At 35.8% G+C, this 17,630-nt stretch overlaps 1 protein-coding gene and 1 pseudogene across 45 annotated transcripts in view; one reads left to right on the forward strand and one right to left on the reverse strand.

Moving 5' to 3' along the window:
- MAGI2 (membrane associated guanylate kinase, WW and PDZ domain containing 2) overlaps window positions 1-17,630 on the forward strand; it is a 1,508,583-nt gene that overhangs the window by 1,020,584 nt on the left and 470,369 nt on the right. For all 45 annotated transcript variants that reach the window (XR_004728308.3, XM_035254988.3, XM_035254993.3 and 42 more), the window contains one exon: window positions 946-1,025. Coding sequence is in view for 44 of the 45 variants with exons in the window: in XM_035254988.3 (XP_035110879.1) it covers window positions 946-1,025 (80 nt within the window). In the remaining variant the exon portion in view is untranslated. The remainder of the gene's footprint in view (window positions 1-945; window positions 1,026-17,630) is intronic.
- LOC118143818 (ubiquitin-fold modifier-conjugating enzyme 1 pseudogene) lies at window positions 3,904-4,381 on the reverse strand (annotated as a pseudogene).

Genomic DNA, 17,630 nt, shown 5'->3' on the forward strand with positions numbered 1-17,630 from the left:
GTGCACAGTAAATATTTTAGCTCCAATGAGCAGTTATGAGCTGTGAGTGGTTCTTGAATTGTAATGTACATAAGAAATACTGGGAGTGCTCGCCAATGATGGAGGTTGTGTAGCCCCACCTCCAAGATTCTTATCTGATAGTTCTTTGAGGACCCGGAATATGCATTGTTAATATACATTGTCCATCAGGTGATTCCAATGCAGGTTATTCCACAACCACTTTAAGAAACACTACTTTAAGAATATCTCTCTTTTACTTTTTAAATTTCTGGCAAAAGTCTTATAAGAAAACATTTTTTTCAAAAAAATTTATTATTAATTTCTGGAAATCCCATTTCAGAAATATTAGAATTCAGACAGTCTTATCTTCTACCTTCTGAGCTGGGTTGAAAATATTTGGATGAAAGATACCTTAATGTGGGTTAATAAAATTGCTATTAATCACTTATTGAGAACATGCAGGAATCTCAAGAACATGCCATAATCTGCATCACTATTGTACTCTCTCTGCCAGGTCTGTAGTTAAAGAGTAACAAAACAACTGTTTATGAAAAGGGTAGGTTTAAGATGAAAATAATTCTTTTGCAAAACTCAGGAAACATTATCAGAGCCTGTGGACTGTGCTCTTCCAACTGGAGAATCCTGTATTTGTAATAAATTCCTTTTGCGCTGGATGAGTTCTGCATTTTCAATGAGGTTAACTTGGCAACATTCTAGTTGATTTTAATAAAAATAGCTGCTTTGAGGACAGGGAGCTGAGGTTGCCAAATTTACAGCTGCCTTGCACAATTACTCTTACACTCCTTCAGGGCTACTTAGAACCAGTAAGCAAATTAAGTGTATCGATTGCAATTTTGTTGGACTAACCCTGTTTTTTTTTTCTTAAGGAATAAACTTGATTCCTTTCAGTATGTGTCTGTTCAGAGTGATCTCTTTTCTTTTCAGCCATAACACAAAGACAACATCATGGCTGGATCCACGACTTGCGAAAAAGGCTAAACCTCCAGAAGAGTGCAAAGAAAATGGTAGGTTATTAAGTTTTTATGATGTTTCAGCAATGTGCTTTGAGAATGTTTGTGTTTCTTAAACGAGAGTCTCACCTGAAGAGGCAATAATCTAGGTGAAACAATTTTAAGGATGTAATATTTAATGCTCAGATAAGACAGAGAATTAACTCGGCATTTCAGCAGGGCCATGTGGTTTTGCTTTTTCTCTCTGAGAAGACTGTGCTGAATATCACATCTCTAATCTCTGTTGGTTCTGTCTGACTCCTGGCCTGACTTTCCACCACCTACTAAGGATTTTTTGTTTGTAATATGTCACTCGGAGGACTCTGATCTTTTAATTGGAGTCAGATGTGATGCATAACAGAAACAGTTTGTGGCACTATAATATTTGATTTTGTTTTCAAAGGCATAGCATTCTAGCAGTTATTAAGGAATCAGAAATGTAAAGCCATACTTTCCTTGAATCAAGTATTTGAATAAAATAACCAGTTGCCTAAATGTCTTAGAATATCCTTAATATTTTCCAGTTCTCAATTGTCTAATATTGACCTGCTTCAAAATAGACTGTTTTTATGCATGTGAAGAATTTTTAAAAAATAATTTTGAGGACTAGATGACTGTAAATCTTGTTTTTCAATTAGTAAACTATGTAGGTGAAGTCTGTTACTGATGATACTTGCAATTTTTTTTTAAATATTGAGTTTAATTCTAAAGAAGCACTTATAGTTTAGGTAAGATGATCAATAGCATACTCTGATGATTTATTATTTGATGACATTCACGGACTTTATGGATTAAATTATTAGAACTCAATTCAGAGGCTTCTGTCATTGAAGAGCTCTTAAAGGTGAAGAAAATAGCAGAGAATATCTGAACTTTAAACAAAGTTTTTAAAAAGTTAACTTTTTAAAAAGTTTCTCATTCTTAAAGTCCTTTCTTTCCAAGCATAATTCTGACTTTCTCAGATAATATCCACATGACATTGTGCATTCCTATGTTATAAGGTTCACAGGCTAGGGACTGAGTTAAATTAAATATTAGAGATTGTAATTTATATGAACATACATAAATGTACAAATACTCACTTTTAATATATCTATATTTTCCTTTTTTTTTTTTTTTTTTAGCGATGGGGTTTCACCATGTTGGCCAGGCTGGTCTTGAACTCCTGACCTTGTGATCCACCCATCTCGGCCTCCCAAAGTGCTGGGATTACAGGCATAAGCCACCGCACCTGGCCTGATGTATCTATATTTAATTTTGTATTCATAGCCATATATGTATCCTTTCTGTATAGTAGTACAATTGTACACAGTTGAATCCCAGAAAATTATTGTCTGACCTGAACTTTTAAGCATGATTAGGTTATATTTCATTGACACCAATGAGACATGTGTTACAAAAAGTGATAGTCTGAAAATTAACATGACCTGTTCTGTTAGATCTGGGAGTTATGATTTACTTATGTCACAGATGTAAAACCTTAGTATATCCTAATTAAAGTAAATTTAACAATTTTGCAGTTCTGTGACATATTGAACTTCTCAGCTGTCTTGCACCTTTGAGTTGATCTTTTTATTATAAAAAGTTATTAAAGTCAAATTTTAAAATCCTGGGAGAGATGCAAGCATAACGTATTGCATAATTATAATATTTTGGTGTTACTCATTTTTCTCACATCTGTGCTTATCAGACTTCACAGGATGGTAGAGCCTAAAATATGATGCTGATGTTTTCTGAACCACATGTCATTGAGAAACGAGTTCTAGCATTCAGTTTATAGATCAGGATGATTTGTAACTGGTCAATTGCTATTTGTTTTTATTTACTTCAAAATAAATAATTCATAGACTATATTATTGGACTGTTTTACAGTGGAAATTAACGTCTAGTTTGTTAGAATGTTATTACTCTGGACACCTATTTTAAGTTTTGTTTCCAAGAAAAGTGCTTTTAGGTAATATTGTTACCTATATTTTACTTTTCCTTAAATGACATAGATAACTTATTTACAACATTGGATGTTAGTGAATTGCTATTGAACTTGCCGGTTAAGTCATGTTTCTTCATATGTGACATACTTCAGCTCAGAGAAAAGTTAGTACAGTAGTTTTTGGAATGCAGAAATATGTATAGAATGTGTATTTAAAAATGTAGAGGCTCCAGTGATTGATATCTTTTTCTAGCAAAGATTTACCATTCCTCTGCTAGGCAGATAGAGTGAACAGTAATTACCCTAATCCAAACCAGAACTGAGCCAACGTGAGGTTGGGTTGAGTTTGCCCTGGCTCCCAGAGTTTTCAACTAACAGCCTAGTGCAGGTTGGCAAACATTTTCGGTAAAGGGCCAGGCAATAAAGATTTTAGGTTTTGCAGGTCACACAGTTTCTTTGCAACCACTCATTGTGCAAAGCAGCTTGCGTCAATATATAAAGGTCATGCATGTATTCTGATAAGGATTTACATATGGACGTCAAAATATGAGTTTTGTAAGTTTTGTATACTTTTTTTTTTTAGCCAGAGGAAGCAGCTTTTAGTGATGAGTTGTCTCCTGAGACACTGTGAGAGACTACCAGAGAGACTGTCCTCACTGCCAGTTACCCCCATACCTAGAGGATCACACATTGCTCCACTTTAGGGGGAGGATATAAATTGCCTCTTGATTTTCCAAAGCCCAGTCTTTCCCTTCCCTCTGCAGCCTTAGAAACTCAACAGCAATACTGCTTGGTGTTTTGGCCTTCCCCTCCCCCACCCCAGCAATGCCTTCTGAAGCTACTCGGTAACAACTAGAGGTAGAGGGTAAGGGGAAGCAGTTAGCTGAGTGAAGTGCGATACACGGAAAAACAGGACTGTAGCCTGTCAAAGGTCCCTCTGCCCTGCCTCAGTGGCTTGGTCCTTCATTGGTTGCATTTCTCTTTGTGCTGGATGACACCCTTCTGAATCAGACCAGGGATTTCCACTGCCAGCCCTGAACCCAACCCCAGAGGCACAATATGAGCTAGTCCAAATTTGGCCACATTCCCGGCTCACGAAGAATTGAAATGAACTGTCAGGTATATTTTGCAACCTCTGTATGTCTTTGCTGTCTTTCCATCCAGCTCAGGGACTGCAATTTCTGGGGAAGTAGTAGGATATGTGACAGGAATGTCAAACTGACATTTCAGGAGGTTATAGATATACCAACATTTTCCAAACCACCGAGTCCCTTTCTTGGGCTCCATCATTGTCAGCATTCTTATTGTTCTCCACATACCAGATAAGGGACTGATATTCCTCCTTTAGTCGCTGCACCCACAACTCTTGATCTCGGGGTCCTGCATTAGTCTTCGGCACCAGAATCTCAAACACAACACGTCAGGTGGCCTCATCCGCCATCTTGGGCCAGGGCAAGTTTTATATACTTTCACATAACAAAATAATCTTCCTTTGATTTTTCCTCAGCTATTCAAAGATGTGTAAACTGTTCTTAGCCCATGGGCCACACAAAAATAGGGGTGGGCTGAATTTAGTCCTCAGGGCAAACCGTAACCTACCACATCTGTGTGGGCTCTACTTTTGGCAGGCCTTGAACACCAATATTTTTAAGTATTTTTCTTCTCAGGGCTGCCAGACTCCCAAAAATCTGAGATGCTTTTCAGGGGATTTAGCTTAGCTCTTTGCCTCTAGATCCTGCAGCTCCAGAAGTGACAAGTGTCAGGAGATAACTGATTAACTGTTTGAGATCTCTCACATCTCTACTTGTCACCCCAGTCCCTCAAGAGTCCTCACTTCTGATTTCTTTCATGTCCATCAGCGGCCTTCTTCCAGGCCAAGTCTGTACTGTTGTGAGAGCCCAGACTAAACAAAAGCAGCTTCAGATTCTTCCCTCACCTCTGCAGGGTTCCCTTTGGAGAATCTTAGACCTTCTACAACATGTTGCTTCAGGTAGTCTCTGAAAAAATTGCTTATTGTTTTATATTTTCTCTAGAATTGCTTAAATTGCTTATTGTTTTATATTTTATCTAGACTTTGTTTTCTGATGGGTAATAAGCTACTCACTGCATCCTATCTGGTAGCAGAAATTTTAGTACAGTTATTTTTAAATTGTACATTTTGGATGTTACTGGACCAACTGTCATAAAATCCTTATTGTTATCATAATTTATATGTTAATCACTGAAGATATGTTATTTTATCATGTGTGTGCTTACTATGTATGAATATATAGAGGCAGGTATGTGTATGTAGATATGTATCTGGAAATGTTTGCACCTTCAGATCCATTTGCTTAAATGAGTAAAGTTAATTCCTAGGTCAATTAGTATAGGAGGAAGACAAGTGAAAGAGAGATGAGAGGGGAAACTAGACTAGAGGGAAAAAATAACAAAAGTTCTCATTGGTATTAAGGAGAAAAAGAGGACATGGATGGCTCAGTACAGATACATATTAAAGCAGCACTTATTCTACTGACACTAAAACAATCATTTTGCCTTTTTACCTAAAGGATAATACTGCTACTAAACGTAAAAACATACTTCCTTCTCTCACAGTTGGGCTGGAAGTGCTGAAGCCATTATGTTCTGTGCATTTGTCACAGCTCTGTACACTTTTGGAGTTTCAGCACCAGTCTACATGGCAGAAAAAACGTCTCCACCTACTACTGGATTCTAATATTAGTTTTTGGGGGAGTGCTGTTTAGCAAGCCAATATAGTCTTTTTTAAAATGCCACAGAAATAGCAGTTAACCACAAAATAATTTGGATGCAAGATTGCTTAAAGTATGTATAAAGCACCATCCTATCTGTCCTCTCACAGTCAGTAGCATGGGATCCTCCTGAGACATTTTCAATCACAGGCATTTCTGTGCCGACATCCTGTGATCACTCCTGGGTTAGAATCAATGTCAAAAGTGAATTAAGCCTTGTAGGACCATTCTTTTTTTAAAGTTGAATTTCGTTATTAAACTCAGTAGGATCACAGTATAATGTACAGAAGAAGAAACTGTTTAAGATTTGGAGTCAGGAAAAATTGTTCCAAACCTCAGTCTGTGAGTTCTTGGGCATGGTACTGAATCTCTGGGAGCCTAGATTTTCTTACCTATAAAATGGGAGTTATACCTCTCAAGCAGATTTATTTTCACGTATTAGAAGCACAGTGATTGTAGCACCATAAATTCTAAATAACTGCTCATTTTCTTTCCTTCAGGTAGTACTCTGAACCAGCAATTGAGTCTTATAGACAATAACTGGGAAAAAACTCAAAATAGTTGTCCTACCTTAACAGCTTTGAATTACTATAGAGTATCTTGGCTAAACAGAAATGAACAAATCCATAGAGGTTAAAATTATCCATCTAGCTAATTCCAGCCTGATAGTAATACACTGGGGGGGCTTCCCCCTTCATCCTGTTAAGCTGTCTGTACATCTGCCTGAACTGGGTGACTTTGTTTCTGTATTCCATATGTTTGAATTTTAAGTGCGTTTTCTTATGTTACTACAGGAAAAAACATTACATAATCTTAACCCATTTACCTGCATGACTAGTGCATTTCAATTGGAAATAACTAATGCTTGAACTAATTACTTAATCTATCTTTTTAAACAAAAAGTGCCCAAAATGTACATAAACAAAGGCAGCATATGCCATGCTTCATAATACTTATTAAATAAGCTGTTTTTTCAGGAGAAGGAAGTTTCCTTCCTAAAATAGTAGAAAACACTAATTAGTTTCAATTCATTGCTTAAATGAGTTTTATAAAACTGATACACAGATTAAAAGATGCATAATTTTATGTTCATATTTCAAATTCTGTTTCTAAATTACATTGTTTATCATGCCTTAAATAGGGGCTTTGGCCTTTCTCATTAAATTTGTTTTGATAATTAGTGATCCTAATTTCTCAAGAAGATTAAGTATGACCAAATTAATTTTATTTTTCAGTGTTTATCTTTCTAATCTGATAAGCTAAGATTATGTTTGCAAAGCACCTTTGAGGAAGGTTTCCTCAAGGAAGAATTCATAAAGAGATTCTAAGAGAATTAACTATTCAAGTACTAAGACTTCAAAATTTTTAAAATTATTTATATGAAAAGATTCACCTATCTTGAAATATCAATTAACTTGAATGTGATTTTGTTTTTGTACTGATATTTCATATGTGTTTGTAAAAAATGAGGAAATTTCAAATATCCTAATAGAAGCAATTGTTTTTGTAATTGACTGTTATTAGTCATGATTTGCTTTAGCAACATGTTGAGGTATGCTTCATCCAATAATATAGTGTCCCTTCCAGTCTTTCCGGGTCAGAAGTACTCAGAAATACCAACATTTTAGGCATGTAAGTCTTCCATGGAGTAAATAATACAGTTTATTCAAAATGAATCATGTAGGATGGATATTCCACTGTTGTACACTAGTACCAAATTTTGGTTTGTGACTGACATCTGTTCTCATTGGTCCCAGATTCTGTTATTGATTGGTTGATGTCCAGACCATATAAGTTATTAGGCATATTGAATACCCTTCCTGCACTAATGATCTATGTATTTCCCCCTTCTACCTGTTAATATTTCATGTGGCTATAAAGTAGTGCCTATGTAAGGATTACAGAATTCTGTCCTATTTTGTTTGCAAAACATCTAGATTTGATGAACCTAGATTATCATTTTTCCTTTTATGAATCAGACTTTTGGTATCAAGTCTAAGATCTCTTCAGTCTAGCCCCAGGTCCCAAATATTTTTTTCATGTTTTATCCTAAATATTGTATAGTTTTATTTTTTGTGTTTCTTAATTGCTCAAGTTACTTGCATATAGAGCAATGAGTGATATCTTGTCATTACTCCTCAATGCATACAACTTTTAAAATAATATTGACATCGTCAAATGTGTTTGTTTTGCACAGTAGCAGAATGATTTCAAAATTTTTCAAATGTGACTTTTTAAAATCTTTTTCAATTTTGAAATAATTATAAATTCCCAGGAAGTTAATAAGGAATTTACAGGAAGGTGTTAGACACCCTCATTAGCCTCCCCAAGTTTTAACTTACATAAATATTGTACCATATCAAAACCAGAAAATTGATAATGGTACAATCTACAGAGCTTACATCATATTTTGTCAGGTGTACAAGTACTCGCGTGTGTGTGTTTCCATGTGATGGTATCACATGTGTAGTTATACATAAGTATGACCACAACTGAAATTCAGAACTGTTTCACCACAGGGCTCCCTTATGCCTCCCCTTCATAGCCATGCTCCTCTCCTTCCCCTGACCAATCCTTAAACCTTGTCAGCCTCTGATCTGTTCTTCACTTCAATAACTTTCTTTCAAAAATATTGTATAAATGGAATCATAAAGTGTGTAAACTTTTAAGATTGACTTTTCCAGTGAGAATAATTCTGTTGAAATACATTCTAGTGTGTGTATCAATAATTTGCTACTTTTTATTTTATTGCTGTATACTATGCCTGAAGACTCTGACATGGATATACCACAGTCTCTTCTAGGGTACCCATTGAAGGACTTGTGGGTTGTATGCAGTTTTGGGCTAATGTGAATGAATAAAGCTGCTGTGAACATATGCATACACATTTTTGTGTGAACATAGGTTTTTCACTTCTCTAACTACCCAAGAGTACAATTGCTGGATTATATACTAAGTGCATTTCAGTTTTAGAACAAACTGCCAAACTGTTTTCTAGAGTGAGTATACTCTTTTACATTCCCACCAGCAGTGAACAAGTGATCCAGTTTGTCTGCATCCTTGCCAGCATTTGAGGTCATGAGTATTTTTTAAATTTTAGCCATTCTGATATATATGCAGTGATACTGATTTTTTGTCTTGATTTGCATTTCCCTAACTGCTAGTGATATTGGACATCTTTTTATATGATTATTTGTCATATGTATATCCTAATCAGTGCAAATCTGATCATGTCTTTTGCCTAGTTTGTTTGCTTTTTAAACTCAGTTTTGAAAGTTCTTTATGTATACAAGTTCCTTTGCCAGATATGTTGTTTACAAACATTTTCGCCCAGTCTGTAATTCATCTTTCTATCCCCTTGACAGGATCTTTTGCAGATAAATATTTTGAACGTTGATGAATCTAGATTATCATTTTTCCTTTTATGAATCAGACTTTTGGTATCAAGTCTAAGGTCTCTTCAGTCTAGCCCCAGGTCCCAAATATTTTTTTCATGTTTTATCCTAAATATTGTATAGCTTTATTTTTTTTTGTTTAAGTCTGTGATGTATTTTGAGTGAATTTTTGTTTAAGGTATAAGAGTTAGGTTAAGGTTCTCTCTCTCTCAATTTTTTTTTCCCTCTGGATGTCCAACTGTTCAAGCACCATTTGTTGAAAATGCTTTCCTTCTTTCATGGAATTGTGTGTGCCCCTCTGTCATAAACTGTTCATTTCTGTTCATCTATGGATCTATCCCTTCACTTGTACCACACTGTCTTGATTTATGCAGCTATATAGTAAACCTTAATATTTGGATACAGTGATTGATATGGTTTGGCTCTATGTGCCCACCCAAATCTCATCTTGAGTTGCAATCCCCATGTATTGAGGAAGGGACCTGTAATCCTCATGTGTCAAGGGAGGGAAGTGATTGAATTATGGGGGAAGTTTCCACCATGTTGTACTCATGATAGTGAGGGGGTTCTCACAAGATCTGATGGTTTTATAAATGGTAGTTTTTCCTGCACTCTCACACACTCTTTCTCTCAATTGTCGCCATTTAAGCTGTGCCTGATTCCCCTTCTGCCATGATTATGTTTCCCAAGGCCTCCCCAGCCATGCAGAACTGTGAGTCAATTAAACTGCTTTTCTTTATGAATCACCCAGTATCAGGAAGTTCTTTATAGCAGTGTGGGAATGGACTAATACAGTGATATTTCCTACTTTACTCTTACCAAAGTTGTTTTAGATATTTAGGTCTTTTGCTTTTTTATATAAATTTTAGAATAAGCTTTTCTAAGACTACCAAAATCTTGTTGGGTTTCTGATGGAAATTGCATTAAACCTCCAGATTAAGTTGACAATAATATCTATCTTTACTGTACTGAGTATTCCAATCCATGAACATGATAAACTCTTCCAAGTATTTCAGCCTTCTTTGAGTTCCTTCATCAGCATTTTGTAATTTTCAGCAAAAATACATTGCACATTTTGTTTAGTGTATACCTAAGCATTCCATTTTTTTAGCAATGTAAAGGAGTATTGTGTTTTTAATTTCCATCTCCATATGTTTGTTGTTAGAATATATACATGAGATTAATTTTCATGTGTTAGTCTTAGATCTCATGTCCTTGCTGAATTCATTTATTTGTAGGAATAGATTTCTTGTTATTCCTACATAGACTATTTTCCACTGATATAATCATAAGATATTTCTTATTTAAACTGTTGACATGGTAGATTACATTGATTTTCAATTGTTAAATCAACCTTGCATACCTGGGATAAGTCCCACTTGGACATGGTGAGTAATTCTTTTAATATACTGTTTTATTTAACCTGATAATATTTTATTGAGGATTTTTGTGTCTATGTTCATGAGAAATACTGGTCTGTAATTTTTTTGTACTGTCTTTTTCTGATTTCAATATCAGGGTAATACTGGCTACATAAAATAAGTTGGTAAACATTCCTTCGTCTTCTATTTTCTGGGAAGGATTGTGTAAAATTGATGTCAACTCTTTTTTTAAATGTTTGGCAAAACTCTCCAGTGAAACAACTGTCCTAGAGATTTTTTTTCAAGAGGATTTTAATTACAAATTCAATTGCTTTAATGGTTATGGATTATTCAGGTTATGCACTTCATTTTGTTAGTTTTGGTAGTTTGTAGTTTTACAGGAATTGGTCCATTTCTTCCAAGTTGAGGAATTAGAAACAATTTCAAGTTTTTGAATTTTTTTGAATAAACTTTGTGAATCTGTTCTTAATTTCTTTGCTTTGTCCTCTTATATCCACTCTGTTACTGACCCACCCAGAAAGCTACTAATTCCTGTTATTTTATTTTTCCATCCTATAGTGTCTATTTAGTGCTTTTTCATAACTTCCATTTCTTTACTGAGTTTTTTTTGTTTCAAGAGAATTCACAATTGCTTGTTAAAGCAATTTTATGATGGCTGCTTTAAAATCCTTGTCAGATAAATTTGACAGTTTATTTTTCTTGGTTATCAGAATTAGTTTATTGTCCTTTCTCATCCAGTTTGTTTTTTCTGGTTCATGGCTGATGTTTATCCTGGACATTCTTTATACAGACCCTTTTTAAATGGACATTTAAAGTAAAATCTATTATTTTAGCCAAGAATGTTCCTGTTTTGGTTTGGTATGTAGATTCTGGCCTATTTCACAGGCTGTGGTTCCAAATGCAGTTTACTTTGCAGAGCTCTTCCAATGCTATTTTGGTCTGTTTAGTTCTCCTGACTTGGGAGCTCCTGATACATTCCTGCTAGTGCTACTTGCAAGTTATGGAAAGTACTTCTGTGGGTCACCTGTTGTTACTAGTAAGGATGTTAGATGCTAGATCTCTAGGATGGAAAGTGTTTTCTCTGGCCTTTTATCTCTGCCTACATGATATAGGCAGGTATGGGGAAGAGGATGGGTCACCCATAAGAGATTCACTGATGTCACCACTGCAGGTGCATCCAGCAGCCACTACTGATGCAAGATGTGTTACCCTTTCTGGGATCTACTGATGTCACCACTTACAGGTTCTAGATATGAGTCAGGAAAAAGGCTGTTCTCCTCGTTTCCTTGCCCTTTGTCCAGAAACAGGCTTTTCTCTTTTGTTGGCTTGTTTTTCTGGTTTATTATATGCCTGTTGTCCCTTCCAGGCTGAAGGTCTTCCTGATACACTGTCTGAGATATATGAGAGAGAAAAGAAAGTCCTACACACTTGCTATGGTGTCATTTCCTAATTTCTGCCACCTTCTTTCCACCTTTCAGGGTATTTTGTGAATGTCTGTTGAATTGTGTCTAGGGTATTTAGTTGTATTTGGAGAGGAGAAATGAGAAAATTGGGTCTACACCATCCTGTTTGGAACCAGATGTCTAAATGTGACCTTTGGTACCAGTTGGTAACAGTACTTTAAAACTTGAAAATATTCTCACATATATCTCTCTGTTGAATCTATTCTGTGACATAGATAGAGATTTTGAACTCATTATGTTATAGTCCAAAGGATTTAAGGGCCTGATCTAATAAATTTAAATAGCAAATGAGGCTTGGATCCAAGTCATCTGAGTTTAAAATGGATATCAATGTTGTGTCCACCATTTAATACCACAAGATGCTTAAACTAGAGACATTAAGGCCTAAAAACATGTTAAGGGAAACAAGATAAAATATTTTTCCTTTAAGACTTTGTATGTAAAATATATAGAAGGAATTTTTTTTCAAATATTCTCATTGCTTTCCCTAGGACATCATATCAGTAAATAGACTGATCAATATAATTTTATAATTATATTAAATGTTATATAATTTACATTCTTGATATGGTTTGGCTGTGACCCCACCCAAATCTCACCTTGAATTGTAATAATCCCCATGTGTCAAAGGTGCAGCCAGGTGGAGATAACTGAATCACAGCGGTGGTTTCCCCCATCCTGTTCTCCTGGTAGTGAATAAGATCTCAGAAGATCTGATACTTTTATAAATGGGAGCTCCCCTGCACAAGCTCTCTTCCCTGCTGCCATGTAAGACACCCCTTTGCTTTCCCTTCATCTTCTACCATGATTGTGAGGCCTCCCCAGCCATGTGGAACTGTGAATCGATTAAACCTCCTTCCTTTGTAAATTACCCAGTCTCCTGTATGTCTTTATTAGCAGCATGAGAGCAGACTAATGAAACTCTGAAACTTACAGGGTAAATTTAGCTCTCTGAAAGATATTTTAAAATAAGTATCATATTTTGTTTTCTTACAACATTTTTAAAAAGAATTAACTTCTGTTGTTTTCTTTGCCTTCACAATTTTAAAAAACAAATGTTCACTATAGTCCACATAATATTGGAACAATCTCTGTAAGTACTAAATGTGAGTGAGTCTCTGTCAATCACACTGCCAGGCATAGCATTAAGTGTCCCTCAGTAGTTAGGTTTGCTCAACAATGCAGAAAGCAAAACAGAAAGGTGACGCACTGATCTGAATATTATAGACAAGTTCTCCCAGAAATGGGAGAAACAGATCCAGATCATCAACCCAAAGCCAAGTAATTGAACACTAACTATGTCTTTTAGTTGGAAAAAAGAAGAGGAGCTTAATTTCAGTTGCTGAAGTGAGACAATCTGATTTCCCTCTCAGTACATGTAATTTTAAGGTTTCCTAAATACTATGCATCATAAAAAAGTGTTTCCCAAGGCTGATGATGATTTTTAAAAAAGCATTTTTTTACTAGTGAGGGTAAAAAATGAGCACTTACAATATGATTCAGTGCATAATTGTGACCTAACCGCAAAGCATCTCAAAGTGTCTGGAATAATATTTATTCAGTGATGCCACTCACTCAGCTTTCCATGTTACTGTTACAGACCCATATCTACCAGGAATTATCTTTCCAACAGCTTGGGATTTTACGTGCTCTTTGTCGGAACTCCTTGAGCATAAAAATGTTGCCTTCAGACAAAAAAGAGCAAACATTATTTGGTATTTTGATACCAAAACTATGTAAAGAACCCAAATAGACTTAGAACCACAATTCCCAAGGTACTACTTCAAATCGCCCATGCAAAATCAATGTGAAATTGTATTGATTGTATTTGTCCTTGAACAACTTACTATTAAATTGTAATTCTTGGAGATTATATTGTTTTCCATATTTGATCAATAAAGTTAACCCTTGACAATTTTTACTGATTTCCCAATTTTCTTTTCATTAAGATATATTTTAATTTCTCCCACATTATCTTTTCAACTTATTCTGATTTATATTCTTTCTTTGCCTTCACATTGGTTTAACTAACCTAAACTTTTCCTTTGAGGCTGAGTTATTCCCACCCCCACACCAGTGGTTCAAAGCTACAAAAAAGCGTGGCCTTTTCCTTCCAATTCTAGTACTTGGTTCTTACATGATACTGTAAGTGATTTTACTCATTTTAAAGCAATTTATCTGCAAATAAAGTAAGTTGATCTGGTTGTCCGTATGACAAACACTTGTTGGATACCCACTCTGCTTGTAGAATTAAACTATTTGCCATGAAAAATGCAAATGAATACAACTTCTGAACCTAGTTTTCAACAGCAGTACAGTGGGGAAGACAGTATACTAAGCTCTTCAAAAATAAGGAGGAGAGTTTAACAATGGTGTGCGGAATCGTCACCCACCAAAAAAGAGTGAGATGAAGAACAAGTGTGAACCCAGGAGTGTTCAGAGAAGGCTTGGTATAAGATGTGGAATTTGAGCAGAATTTTAAAGATGGGTTGGATTTAGAGTCACTCCCAAATGTTCAACGTCAACTAGATTGCTTCATTTGGTGACCTTCTCATTTCTCCTCACCCCTTGTCCCAATGCTATTGTTCTCAATCCTGTGGCTTTACTTCCTATCTAGATGCTGATGACTCTTTCTTGTCAACTCTGATTAATTCTCTCTGCTATTATGAATACATTTAAATGCTATATCCATTTCTCATTGCTCTATTAAGCTTTATTTGTATGATGTTATTATTCTAGGTAATTTTAGTTTACTCCATCTTCCACTCCTACTCTAGCCAGGTCTGCATTTGTTATATAACCTTTCCTTTCAAGTCCTTTCTATTTCTTTTTTCTTTTTTCTTTTTTTTTTTTAATCTATCCTCTTAAGCATTTATTGTCTGAGTTACACGCAACCCAATGACACTCAAGCTATTTTAAAATGTACAATTAAGTAATTATTGACTATAGTCTCCCTATTGTGCCATAAAAAGTAGTAGGTCTTCGCATGTTCTCACGCACAGGTGGGTGCTGAACAATGAGAACACACGGACACAGGGAAGGGAGCATCACACACTGGGGTCTGTTGTGGGGGACTAGGGGCGGGACAGTGGTGGGTAGGGAGGTTGGGGAGGGATAACATGGGGAGAAATGCCAGATATAGGTTACGGGGGGATGAAGGCGGCAAACCATATTGTCATGTAGGTACCTATGCAACAATCCTGCATGTTTCGCACATGTACCCCAGAACCCAAAGTGCAATAAACTATATATAAACAAATGAACAAAATAGCAGGTCTTATTTATTCTGTGTTTTGTACCCACTAACCACCCCCACCTTCCCTCCAGCCCCCCAGTAACCTTCCTAGCCCCAATTTTAAAAAAATAGAGAAACACGTACACATAGGGGTGCACATTATTCCTTGTGCCTCAGGCTCCAATATGGTTTGGATCCTGTGTTCAGTTACAATGTTAATACAGTCATGCACTGCATAACGATGTTTTGGAAAAAGACTGCATTTACAACAGTGCATATACAACGGTGTTCCCATAAGTTTACAATGGAGTTGAAAAATTCCTATTGTCTAGTGACATCGTACCTGCTAAAACATCAGAATGCAATGTATTACTTGTGTTACTTGATGATAATGACTATGTCACTGGTTTATGTATTCACTATACTTTTTATTATTATTTAACTTATTTTAAAAGAGTTAACTGTAAAACAGCCTCAAGCAGGTCCTTCAGGAGGGATTCCAGAAGAAGGCATTGTTATCATAGGAGATGACAGCTCCCTGTGTGTCACTGCCCCTGAAGACCTTCCAGTGGGACAAGATGTGGAGGTGGAAGGCTGAGACTGATCATAATGACCCTTTGTAAGCTTAGGCTAATGTGTGTGTTTATGTCTTAGTTTTTTGTTTTTTTGTTTTTTTTAAATTTTTATTGCATTTTAGGTTTTGGGGTACATGTGCAGAACATGCAAGACAGTCCTTTCTATTTCTAAACTATTATTCTTACCTGTGTTCTTTTAATCTTTATTCTATATTTGTCTCTATGAAATCCTTCATGGAGGAAAATATTTCTTATACTTCATAAAATGTGTTCTCTTAAAACTGCCTTTACCTAAAAGGATGTCCCCTTTCACTGCTCACAATAGTGTACTGTCCAGCTTTTCTTTCACCTTGCTTTCCATACTCAGCATCAATCCAGGGTTTATGTGTTTATATTCAAGATGCTACATGACTTATGTATCATTCCATTTAATTTTCTTTCTTTCTTGGAAGTAATGCTAGGTGTGGCTATTGTTTCTTTTATTCCACTGTCATTACTAAAACTGTGTTGTTGCCATTTAAAAAGCACAAGATTCAGATAGTAACTTTCATGGATCTTTCTAAGGGCTGGAGTTCAAAAAGGTCCAAATGCCAACTTGGTATATTGGTAGAATGTGGATTTGAACCCCAAGTGCCGAGAGAACTCCTGATAAAATTATGACCCAAGAAAGAGATAGCTGAACAACATAAAACTTGAAGTACTATGATGTGGACTTCCCAGCTTTTTTTTAATTTTACAACAAAAAATAATAGCTTTCCAATAGTTTAAGTGAGTTTTTAGCAAAAGCATCAGAGTATTCACCTTTGAATTGAGTTCCCTACGTTTGTGTGAGCATGTTTTAAGTTAATATTCAAAATTAACTTTATGATGATTTTAATATTATATAACAGCTATGTTTTCTAGGAAAGCAAATCTGTTGTATTTGTTTGTCACGTTTATGTGGGAAAATTTTCACTAACTTCTACAGGTAGAAGATTATGTCTTCATTAGCGTGTGTAATTGACAATCTCCTGGTCTTATTTGTCCATTTGCCATTCAGATTCTACTGGAAACTTAATTTATTTTGTACAAAGAATCTGGATTCATAGAATTCGAAGCTTGAGGTTTATTTAAAATATATAGATCTCTGAATTTTTAACAGGTGCTGTCTTATGTTTTGTTCGTTGTGGGGCTTGGCAATCCTCAATCACCATTATATTTAATTTCATTATAATCCTAATACCTGGAGTTGTGTTGTATTAGCCCTTCGTGCAGCATGATTTTGAAATTACCCCTTCTATCCACTCTGAAATCCAGCCTGTGGGTTTTCTTGGGAGCATAGCCAAATGAAAATCCGATCTGCTAAGCTGATGCACAATCACACAGATTCCTTTTTTCACTGTCTGTACACAACTTGTAGTTTACCAGATGCCTGCTTCTGTAAAGCCAACAGTTCCCTTTATGCAATTTGTAGACCTGAAACCCAACTTGTATGTAAATAAAGAGAAATATGTGATCATTTTTTTCTCAAATAAGGTAACATTCCCATTGGTTTAATCTCACAGTCATATCAGCCTATGGGATAGTGTCTGAGAAAGCCTTTGTAAACTTAAAGCCTAAACACACTGTTATCATTGTTATTGTGGGGATGCAGGGTGTGTACCTGATATATGCCAGAGACTGTTCCCTGGTGATGACAGGGGCTCAGATGGTAACAAAAAGCCAAAGCATTGAGTTATGGGAGGTTGTAGCTGATTCATGGCTAGTTCGCCTTTTATATGCATTGACCAGAGAACTCATTGAAGATTTGCCCTCACTCTCCTTCTTCCCTCTCTTATTCCCTTCCACTTTTGGGGTTTTTATTTGGTCTGTTTCTGACTTAGAGCTTTCTATCAGTGAGTTTATTTGGAA

Source organism: Callithrix jacchus, chromosome 11 (genome assembly GCF_049354715.1).
Source record: "Callithrix jacchus isolate 240 chromosome 11, calJac240_pri, whole genome shotgun sequence".
Taxonomy (NCBI): Eukaryota; Metazoa; Chordata; class Mammalia; order Primates; family Cebidae; genus Callithrix; species Callithrix jacchus.